Source organism: Elephas maximus, chromosome 19 (genome assembly GCF_024166365.1).
Source record: "Elephas maximus indicus isolate mEleMax1 chromosome 19, mEleMax1 primary haplotype, whole genome shotgun sequence".
In the NCBI taxonomy this organism is placed as follows: Eukaryota; Metazoa; Chordata; class Mammalia; order Proboscidea; family Elephantidae; genus Elephas; species Elephas maximus.
The window spans coordinates 42,951,241-42,961,290 of NC_064837.1; the positions used below are offsets into that span (position 1 = coordinate 42,951,241).

The 10,050-nt window shown below is 43.2% G+C and overlaps 1 protein-coding gene across 1 annotated transcript; it reads left to right on the top strand.

The window, feature by feature from the left end:
* Positions 1 to 1,359: 1,359 nt before the first annotated feature.
* On the top strand, positions 1,360 to 6,079 carry ANKRD40CL (ANKRD40 C-terminal like). Its single transcript, XM_049861344.1, has 3 exons — positions 1,360 to 1,403; positions 4,899 to 5,049; positions 5,942 to 6,079. Exons 1-3 carry the CDS (start codon positions 1,360 to 1,362, stop codon positions 6,077 to 6,079), a joined length of 333 nt encoding a protein of 110 aa, XP_049717301.1.
* The last annotated feature ends 3,971 nt before the right edge of the window (positions 6,080 to 10,050 follow it).

A 10,050-nucleotide genomic window follows, 5' to 3' on the forward strand; every position in this document is an offset into this window, starting at 1 on the left:
GGTTGGCTGGTCAAAGTGCATTTTCTTCTCCATTCTCAGGAAGTCAGGCCAGGCAACCCACCATCCCCCTGTTCCTGGCAGAAAGGCACCATCATGCTAGGGAATGACATCTGCCTAGGAGCCAGACGTGAAGGTCTAGCCCCAGGCCTGTCCCTGGCTGGCCGGTGACAATCAGTTATCATGTCCCGCCCTTAGGCTCCATTTGGAAACGCTGGTGGCATAGTGGCTAAGAGCTACAGCTGCTAACCCAAAGGTCGGCAGTTCAAATCCAGCAGGTGCTCCTTGGAAACCATATGGGGCAGTTCTACTCTGTCCTATAGGATTGCTATGAGTCAGAATTGACTTGACAGCAATGGGTTTGGTTTATTTTTTGAGTTTAGGCTCCATTTGCTCCTTAAGCAGTTTAGCCAAATCAGCAGTCATCAGCCCTGGCTACACCTTAACATCAGCTGGAAGCCTTTAAAAAACCCTGTTGCCCAGACCGTACTCCAGACCAGTTAAGTCAGAGTCTCTGGAGGTGGGGCTTCCCTGGTGATTCCAGTGAGCAGCTAAGTTGGGGAACCTGTGGGTTCCAGCTTTGTGATGCTGAGGCCCACTCGGTGTCCAGGCCATTTGCCCTGTCTTGTGTCAGCAGAGGGTGAAATGAAATGTGAGAGTCACCTGAACACCCTGCCTTTTATCCCGCATCTCCTCCCATCCTCAGCGCCTAGGACTTTGTCCCAGCCCCAACCACCCTTCTTTAAACCTCCTGCTCCAGCCCCCCCTCCTCCATTTTGGTATCTGGAATCTAGGGATCCAGGATTACTGCCCATGCGGAGGCTCCACAGGTATGGGCTGGGGTTTTCCTGCTGTCTTGTCATGCACAGCCGCAAAGAAAGGGGCTGGGAGAAAAGGGAAAGAGAATGGGGGTGCAGGTGGGGAGTCTGTTCAGTCCAAGGAACTACGTGTTGGGCTTTTCTTGCCCCTGTGTATTAGCTGTTAACCTTTTCCGAGGAGGAGGGCCTGACCCTGCCTAGGGTCTGACCTTGTGCAGTGGCTGGGCCTCCCCTCCAAAGAGCGCCATCCCCTGGTGAGTACCGTTGCCTGCACGGTCTCCCCGTGGACTTAGCCTGAGGAGGGATTGGGAGCCTTGAATGGCAGCCCCTTCCCTCACTTGCATCAACCTGTGCAAGTCACAAGACATGCCTGAGCTTCAGTTTCCCTGTCTGTAAAACAAATGACCCCTGCCCTATCTTACTGGGCCAATGACCAGAAAGTGTATGTTGTTTAATTGCAGACAGATGTACTGAGGCTTTTGAAGATGTTTTTTATTCAGTTGGAAGCCTGTGGATAAATGCAAGAGGGGCTGCTGAGCTGACCATGACTGACCCTGAAAAGGACATCAGGGAGAAGCCAGCAGGTAAGTCTGGGGGTCCTGCTCTATACATGGTCCTTAAGGAGGATGGGGAAGGGGCTGGGAAAGGCCGACGCCAGCCCAAGACCCTCCCCAATTCTGCCAGTGTTTTCATCAAGAGCAGAACAACTTAACCAACGGTCCTTTCAGGGAGAGACAAATATCAACAGCTGTAACGATGTTGTTAGTTGTCATCGAGTCAATTCTGACTCTTAGCAACCCCACGTAACAGAGCAGAACTGCCCCACAGGGTTTTTTAGGCTGTAATCTTTATGCGAGCAGACTGCCAGGTCTTTCTCCCGTAAAACTGCTAGGTGGCTTTGAATCACCAACTTTTTGTCTAGCAGCCGAGCACTTAACCATTGCACCACCAAGTCTCCTTCAATAAGTAGTAACAGCAGCCAGCAATTACTGGTGCCCGTTATGTGCAAGGAGTAGTTGTGCTCTTGTTGACTTCTTACAACTCTGTGAGGTAGAGATTATGAACCCCCTTTTCCAGATGAGAACATGGAGACTCAGAGGTTAAGTAACTTGCCTGAGGTATCATTGCTATTAATTGTCAGAGATAAAATTCAGACCCAAGTTCACCTGACTTTAAAGGGTATGGTTTTCAATCTCTGTGAGATCCTGTCCACCCATTGGGTACCTTAATCAGACAGATCAATTAGAAAGCGCTTTTCCAAGCAGCAGGCCAGGCTGGGGAAAGTTCTTGAGCTGTGTGTGGGGTGAGTAGCAGAGGCCCAGGGTAGCTGTTGCTTCAGGACAGCTGCAGGTGTCTCTGGTGGGCTGGGACCCAGCTGCCACACGAGATATGCCTTGAGACGGGCCTCAGCTCCTGGCCACAGTGCTGAGTTGCCTCCGTGGCCCAGAAGGGGAAAGAGCTCTGGGAAAGGGCAGAGAGAAGACTGCAGGCCTCATCCACTAGGAGGAACCCGAGGGATCATCTCATTTCCAGGGGGCAGGAGGCTGTGTGGAGAAGCATTGCTTGAGTCCCACCAGGGCCAGCTTCACAGGCCTGCAACTGGTACAAAAGGGCTCTGTGCTGGGGATTTAATACTCTGTGGTCACGTCTTGAAATTCTTAACAAATTTACCTTTGAATCTGTTTTGTTAGTAACATCAGATGGGACAATGGAGCATGTGCTGGGGACTGCGAGCCTTAACTCACTGGTGCAGTCCACTCCTTGGCTCCCCGAGGCCTGGGACAATCCAGCCTGCCCCTCCCCACCCCTCAACTGCTGCCACCCTTGGCCAGAGTACCTCATTCTGCTGCCACCCTCTGCCCCTGGTGGGGGCACGAGTACAAGGAAGATGGGGGTGCTGGGCTGGGCGCAGTAATGCCATGCATGTCCTGAACGCCATCGAACGGAACAACCAGGCAGGATTTCTCCCCCATCCAGGTACCCAGTACATCCAGTTGGGGAGGCTGCCGTCCCTCGGGGATCTGGGCAGTGACCAGGAGAAGGGTTGATGTTCCTCCATTTTCCTTTTGCACTGGGCTCTGCAAATAATGTAGCTGGCCCTGGTCACACCCAGTCCCGCCATTTACTAATGGAGCAAATGAGGAAATGACTTCACCTTTTCAGCCTCAATTTTCTTGTCTGAAAATGGAAATAATAATGTCCACGCCACATCGGATTCCTTTGAGGACAGTGAATTTTTTTTCAAGATGCAAGTCTGATTATGATACCCCCCTGCTAAAAACTAATGGCCTGACATCGTTCTAGGATAAAGATCAAAAAGACCCACGATATCAAAAATAAACATAATACAAGCCACATACATAATTTTAAATTTTCTAGTAACCACATAAAAAAAAAGTGACAGGTGACCTTAATTTTAACAATATGTTTTACTAAAACCCAAAACATCCGAACTATTTCAACAGATAATCTGGCCCCCGCCTGGCCCTCCCACTTCTTCCTCCATGTTCTCTGCCCTGCAGCCACATTGAACTACTTCTGCATTTCTTTCTTCAAAAGTGTCTTTCTCCCTCGCCACACAGGCCTTGGCCTCTGCTGTTCCCAGGCCCTGGAAAACTCCCCCTCACACCTATGGATCTTAACTGTTCCTCTTTCAGGCTTCAGCTCAAAGGCCAGACCTTCAGGGAAACCGTCCTTGGCCCCTCTTCCCTCTTCCGCTTTCAATGTACTGTGTGACTGGCCTTCACCATACCCAGCCCGTGTAGTCTGACATTTAAGAGGTCACTTGGTTAACATCTGTCTCCCGTGCTAGCCTGTAAGCTCAAGTACAGAAACCAACACTTCTGTCTTTTCCAAAGGGCTGAGCACAAGGCCTGCACATGTTTTCAATGTGTCGAATTGAATAGTGTAAGAAATTAAGTATGCCAAAGGCCTGGTACACAGGAAGCACTTGATAACTGTTCACTCCTATTCCCCTCACTCTAGTGGAGAAAATTCCCCCTTATAAATGAAGCTTCAGACACAAGAGTTTCTTCCTTAATTAAGGGACCCTTCTAACCATGTAACTCTGTAAGAGGACTGCAGACACAAAACACTGCTCAGAATTTTTAGGTAGAAACTTTAGTTAAGCGCACAGATTATAAGCTTTTCTTCCTCCCATTATGCACCACTTAAAGATACTATCTTAGCTCCTTTTCATGATTTGGGCAGTGATTAAGGAAAATTACTCTTCAAGCCCAAAAGTAATTACTGCTTTGTCCATGACTTTTTCTTTTTCTCTTCTTGAGAATGGAGGAGGAGCTTCAGAGTAGGAAGTAGAGAAGGGGCACCTCTGTCCCTTGCCTAACCAGCAGCCCTGGCACATAGCCAAATGCTGAGGTGTTGCTGTCTCTAAACCCTTTCCTTTTCTAATTCTTCCCCAGGTGAATATAAACAAAAAGGCTCAGATCCACAGCTGCCAACTGACTGAGCTGATGTCAAACTCTGTACAGATGGCACCTGTCTAGGTGAGGATTCAGCCCAAGGCCATGTTGCAAAGCCAAACTCACCATGTGGCTTCTTCCACCTTTAATCCATTCTGGCCCCTCTCAGGACAGTAAGTTTGAAGAATCACATTCACTGCCATTGTCCCAAAAGATGGTAGAATTATGCACTTCTCAGGGCCTAGTCTCACCAGTCCCATAGGCCTAGGGTGGGAATGACAGTGATTTGCACCTCTGCACAATGGCTTCTTCAATGATACCAAACCCCAGGGCTGTACATTTCCCTGAAGCTTTCCAAATAATCCACAACATATTAATTCCCATGTATTGCCCAAAAGTGATTCATTTAAGTATCACTTGCATATTTAAAGCCCTAGGCGGCTTCAAACCAGGTTTTGCTTGTTTGCAATGAGCATAATGGGGCACACACCCAGCACTCCAAGAGCCTCAGCTAATGAAAGTGCATGTTGTCTAATTATTACTGTTTAGAAATTATGCTGCTAACAGTTGGTAATGTTGAAAATCTATAAAATGGGTATGTTGTTTTACAAACCATCATATTTGAATTTGCGGATGATCTAGAGCTGGTGCTTAAAATCAGAATTCAGAGCCCCAAAGAAAATGACTTTATTGAAATTGAACTGAAAGACAGAAGCTATCAAAACCTGCTAAAAGTGAGTTGCTGTGAATTGGGGATTTACCCAGGCCAAGCGGAGAAGATCAGAAAGCTACCAAACACACTGCTTAGAAAGGTAGGGTTTCCATTTTTAAGCGAGGCTGGACTCTTAGTGGGTAAAATTTTTACGTGGAACCAATCATTCAACATTTTAATTTCTAATATGAAAATAAAATTCAAGTCACTGGAAATTCTGGCTGGGGGACATCATCAGCATAAGCAAACAGTAGCTAGGTCACCTTCAGCCTGGTGCTGTGTAGCTAAAAAACTGCATGACAAGTAACGCCCAAATTTTGACTCGTTTAGTATGTCCGGCTCTACCAATCTCTGCAGAACTGACCGGTTAACAAATAGGTGGCATGGTTCCCAGGATGGAAAACACAAACCCACCTTTAATTTGCTTACCAAGTCAGCTTTCGCAATCTCAGGAAAATTTTACATTTTTACATTTCCCAGCTTCAAAATACACACCTCAATTTTCTTAATTTCAGAAGAAATAATCTCATTTCCTTGGGTATTATTTAAAAAAAAAAAAGTTTCATGAATGCCTTTGGCAATTCTTATTGGTGTCCTAGCTGATGGTATACTCCTTGTAAACTATGGTAAGCAGTGGGATGTTCATACTTCGTTGTTAGGTACCCTCTGAGTCCATTTCAGCTTTCTAGATAGCTAAAAAAAGGGCATACCCTAGCCTAAAGTCTTTTGAGTAGTATGAACTTGGGGCTATATTCCCCTTAGAAACCTGCAACAGGGACAAAATAAATGGATGGTAGAATATCAAAGAAAAAGAAATATTCTCAACTGCTAACATGAATAGACAAAGATACAGAAACAGATACACAAATAGACAATATAGAAATATCTGATGAGTTATGACAAGAGCCCAAGATGTTGGCCAAGATTATTAAGCCTTTTTAATTTAATAACTTCACATATTTATAAACCACTATATACTCTTCTACATTAAGGACATTCTAAGACTACAGAACTTTCAGGAAACAGAACTCATTTTAACGAAAAATGGAAACTCTGAATGGACAGAACACACACCATCTCTGACAGAGAAACCCTGCTACAACAGCAATGCTGCAAAAATGATTTATTGAAAAAAACCCAGACATGAGAAACTGCAGTTAACACTTTGTAAATACCAAAGCCTGAATTCAGGTATGGGTTTTACTGACTTCACTGTGTGAACTTTGGCAAATTAACTTCATCTCCAACTTCTCTGGGCTGGAAGAAGAGTAAGTTCAGTGTGTTTTGACAAGTAAGATAAAGGTATTGAAAAACTTCAAGGTATGATACTTCCCAATACAAGTTTACTTTGTAGAGCTGTACCCCAATCCTGACCAGGCAGAGGCATGCCTGACTGAGATTGTCAGGACAAACGGCCAGTCTCCTCACCCCTGAAGGCCAGGGTGAGCTGATGGAGCTGGGAATGCCAGGACCAACTTGGCAACACTGGCTGAACCAGCGCTCCCTGTTTTTAAGAGCACTTCGTCCTATCATTTCCTATTTATGTACTTTTTAAAACTACCCTATAAAAATGCCATGATATATGATTTAATAACTACCCTCATGGTTATTTTGGCTAACATATAACTTGCAACACTGTAAAGGGACAGCACTGAACTCTGTGATACAAAACGAAAAGTTGGTGCCCTCACCAGCATCTAGCTCAAAGGTGGGTTGTCATCACATCCCATTGCTAGGTTCCCCCCTACCACTCTACCTGGAATCCTTCGGAGCCAACTCTTACTAAATTCTAGGTAATAGCTGCTTGCACTCAAGTACTGCTTTGCCCACTATATTTAGTCACTTTCATTAGCACACTTATGTCACATTGCCATTTACAGATCTGCTACTCCTAGACTGAGGCCATCTCAAATCCTTTATGTACTGAGGTATGTAAACATTTCTTATGGCCAAGCGCAGTGTCTTACCTGTATCCCCAGAACATGAAATAAGCCACTGTTTCCTCACTGCCAGCTTAATAGCTCAGCTTTGGTGAAGTGGTGGCTAAGAAGCACATGGTTGTTACATGAATATTTATCTTACCCAGTAATTCAAAAAAAAGGGAAAATTTTTCAATGGTGCAGGAAGTGTGTACCATTTTTGTGCACTGTTTCATTCAAATAAAATACTGAGTTAATTTGAGACCCAAATCTGCAATTTGCTCAGTATCCATGGGCCTCTTAGGGGGCCTGCACCTCAGCACTGAGTGGGAGCTTAGGTTCTAAGTCACACATTTTGAAAAGAGAGCATGGTTCCAAAAGAAAGCCAACTCCACCAAGTGCTCAGCCATCTGTTCCAATGCCAGAGGATACGACAGTGGGTGACAGGTGATCAACCTTTAGTGAGGTTCCCTAATTATGTTTTTGTTTTAAATAATGAGTTAAATGTACAATTTCATGTAACATTAATTATTTAGGCAGGAATTCAGGATTGATCATATTAATGGCCTGAAATCACCATTTGCAGAAAATGAAATTTTAAATTGTTTTAAAATAAACATGGTAGAATGAAATTCTATCACTTGGAAAAAAATTAACGCAGGGAAGAAAGCTTACATGAGCCTATAGCAGAACTCACGCAGCTTTTATGTAGTCGTTAATTACAGTAATATCAGTGAGGGTGGTAAGTTAATTATTGCAAGATTGATGACCAAATCCAATACCTGTTTGTTACTAATAAACACAGCCCGGTACCCAAACATATTACGTGTTAGTTTTTATAACAAACACGAACAGTCTTAAATTGCAGACAGAATAAAACCAAATTTGAAGAGTAACATAAAATTTTCACTTCATGCATTGGTTTTAAAAATTAATGAGTAAGGTGCAATTCCACTGAGATTTTAAAATCACTTTAAGAGAAATGAATCAGGTACCAGAATGCTGTAGAAAGTTCCAAAAAAATATTTACGTTAAAATAAAGCATGGGACGATCCAGAATTCTCACAATCTATGTTCACTTACAATGGGGTGATTGTAACTCAGCACTGATGCCCCTTTCCATCCTTCCTTGGCACTCAGAGCAGAAGTCCTTCCTAAATACCTAACAGCCTCGGGAGAATACAGGCTCCACTAGGGACGGGAGCTTCATCTACTTTGTATTCAACCTACCAGACCAGCACCTGGCACATGGTAGCCCTCAGTTGTGTGCTGAATGAATTCATAGCCAGGTCCTAAGTTCACAGGGAATGGACCCAAGTCTCAGCTGGAGGACATGGGTGGGAGAAGGAGCACTGCTAACTGATAACACAGCTAGGTTATATGACTCTCATGTGTTTTCAAGCGAATCTGCAAGTTTCAATCACCTCCCTCCTTTTAAAGAGTAAACCATTTTTCTTAACACACCATGGTACCCCTAAGATTAGAACAAGACCAAAAAGCAGTAGCCTCTCTGAGGTGATAATCTAACTTGAGTGGGGAAGGTTGTGCTGACCGTGGGCTAGGAGTTCAGCTCTTCTCAGTTCCGCAGTTTCTCTTACTGGAATGGCATAAATCCGAGAGAAAAGCTTCCACGGAAGCTGCTCAGACAGGAGAATAAAAGCATCAGCTTCCCTGGCTGGCACCCAAATGAAAAATCATGTCAAGTTAAAAATAAGGTATCCCAAAGAAAACATACATTTAGGTCCTGCTTCTAGCTTTTAAAGAACTACAATTAAGAGCCTAAATTTGGCACTTAAATAGTATCTTTTAATTTGTGACTTGTTGAAGCAGAATGAATTTTCATGAAATACATTGTTTATATTTCTATTTTATTAGTCACTACCTACACCAAGACCTTTTCCCATTCTTTAAATTTAGATTTTATTAAGAAATATCATACATACAAAAGCACATATACACAGTTTAAAAATGTCTGCCCACATATCACCCACCCAACTTCAGAAATAAGCATCACCAGTTCCTTTGAAGGCCCTGTTGCCCTCCACAATCACTTCTCCCTCCACCCCTCCCATGCAACAGTAACAATGAATTCTGTGTTAATCATTTCCTTTTAGTTACCATATATTTAATTGGCATGTTTTTGACCTTTACAGAAATGGAATCATAGTGGATGTATTCTTCTGTGACTTGCTTTTTTGACCATTATGTTGAGATTCATCCATGTTCACGTGTGTAGCTGTAGTTCAGTCTCATTCCTGTGAAATTCCATTGTAGGAATATACTAGAATATTTATCCAATGGACTGCTGATGAACACTTGGGGTCTTCTAGCTGATTTTTTTTTTCCTTTTTCTTACTACAAACAATGCTGTTAGGAACATTCTTACATCCATTTCCTGCCGCACACGTGCAGGAGTTTTGCTAGCATATATACCTAGGGGTAGAATGGCCACGAGAAAGGAGATGGACATGCTCTACCCAGTTACGCCAAACCGCATTCCAAAGTGGTTGTTCCTTAACATATATCTGCAGTCTGTCGACAACTGATCTCTCTATACTTGGGATGGCTGAGGGGAAGAAACAGATCAACTATGGAACTGTCTCAAATGGCATTTTTAAAACAGGAAATTCAAAATTCTGATACAACAATGAAAAATACATTTACTTCTCTGCTTTGGCTTATTTGAAATGTACTTTTAAAAACTACATGTTAAACTTAAAAGTGCTGTGTCCTATGTCTCCAAATAAATGTTTCTAAATATACTGAGTGAAAAAAGCAACATTCAGAACTTGATATACTATTGTGTATTAAAAAAAAAAAAAGACCTATATATATACTCATATCTCCCCTCACCCCTTAAAAAACAAACCACTTGGAAGAATAAATTAACAGTAGGAGCTCTTGGAGAGAAGAACAGAGGGACAGGAGCAGGAAGAAGATACAGATCACTAAACACTTCTAATGTTGATATTTTTTTAACATGTGCAAGCATTACAACTGTGATACAAAATTTCAAAAAAAAACCAAAAAACAAAAAACTGGGGTTCTTTCACAAACAACCAAAAATCAGTCAGAGGTCAAACTTGAAAACCAACCCTGAAGGGTCCCACACCACAGAAAGTATACACAATAAATTCTCAGGGTTTTTTTTTTTTTGTTTCATGCACATTAGAGTAACAGAC

What these genes read in the sequence shown, in the direction of transcription:
- ANKRD40CL (XM_049861344.1), top strand. Translation starts at nt 1,360, where the DNA reads ATGACTGACCCTGAAAAGGACATCAGGGAGAAGCCAGCAGGTAA. An exon ending in AGGGAGAAGCCAGCAGGTAA is followed by an intron (nt 1,404 to 4,898) that starts GTCTGGGGGTCC and finishes GCTTAAAATCAG; the next exon opens with AATTCAGAGCCCCAAAGAAA. An exon ending in CAAACACACTGCTTAGAAAG is followed by an intron (nt 5,050 to 5,941) that starts GTAGGGTTTCCA and finishes TTCTACATTAAG; the next exon opens with GACATTCTAAGACTACAGAA.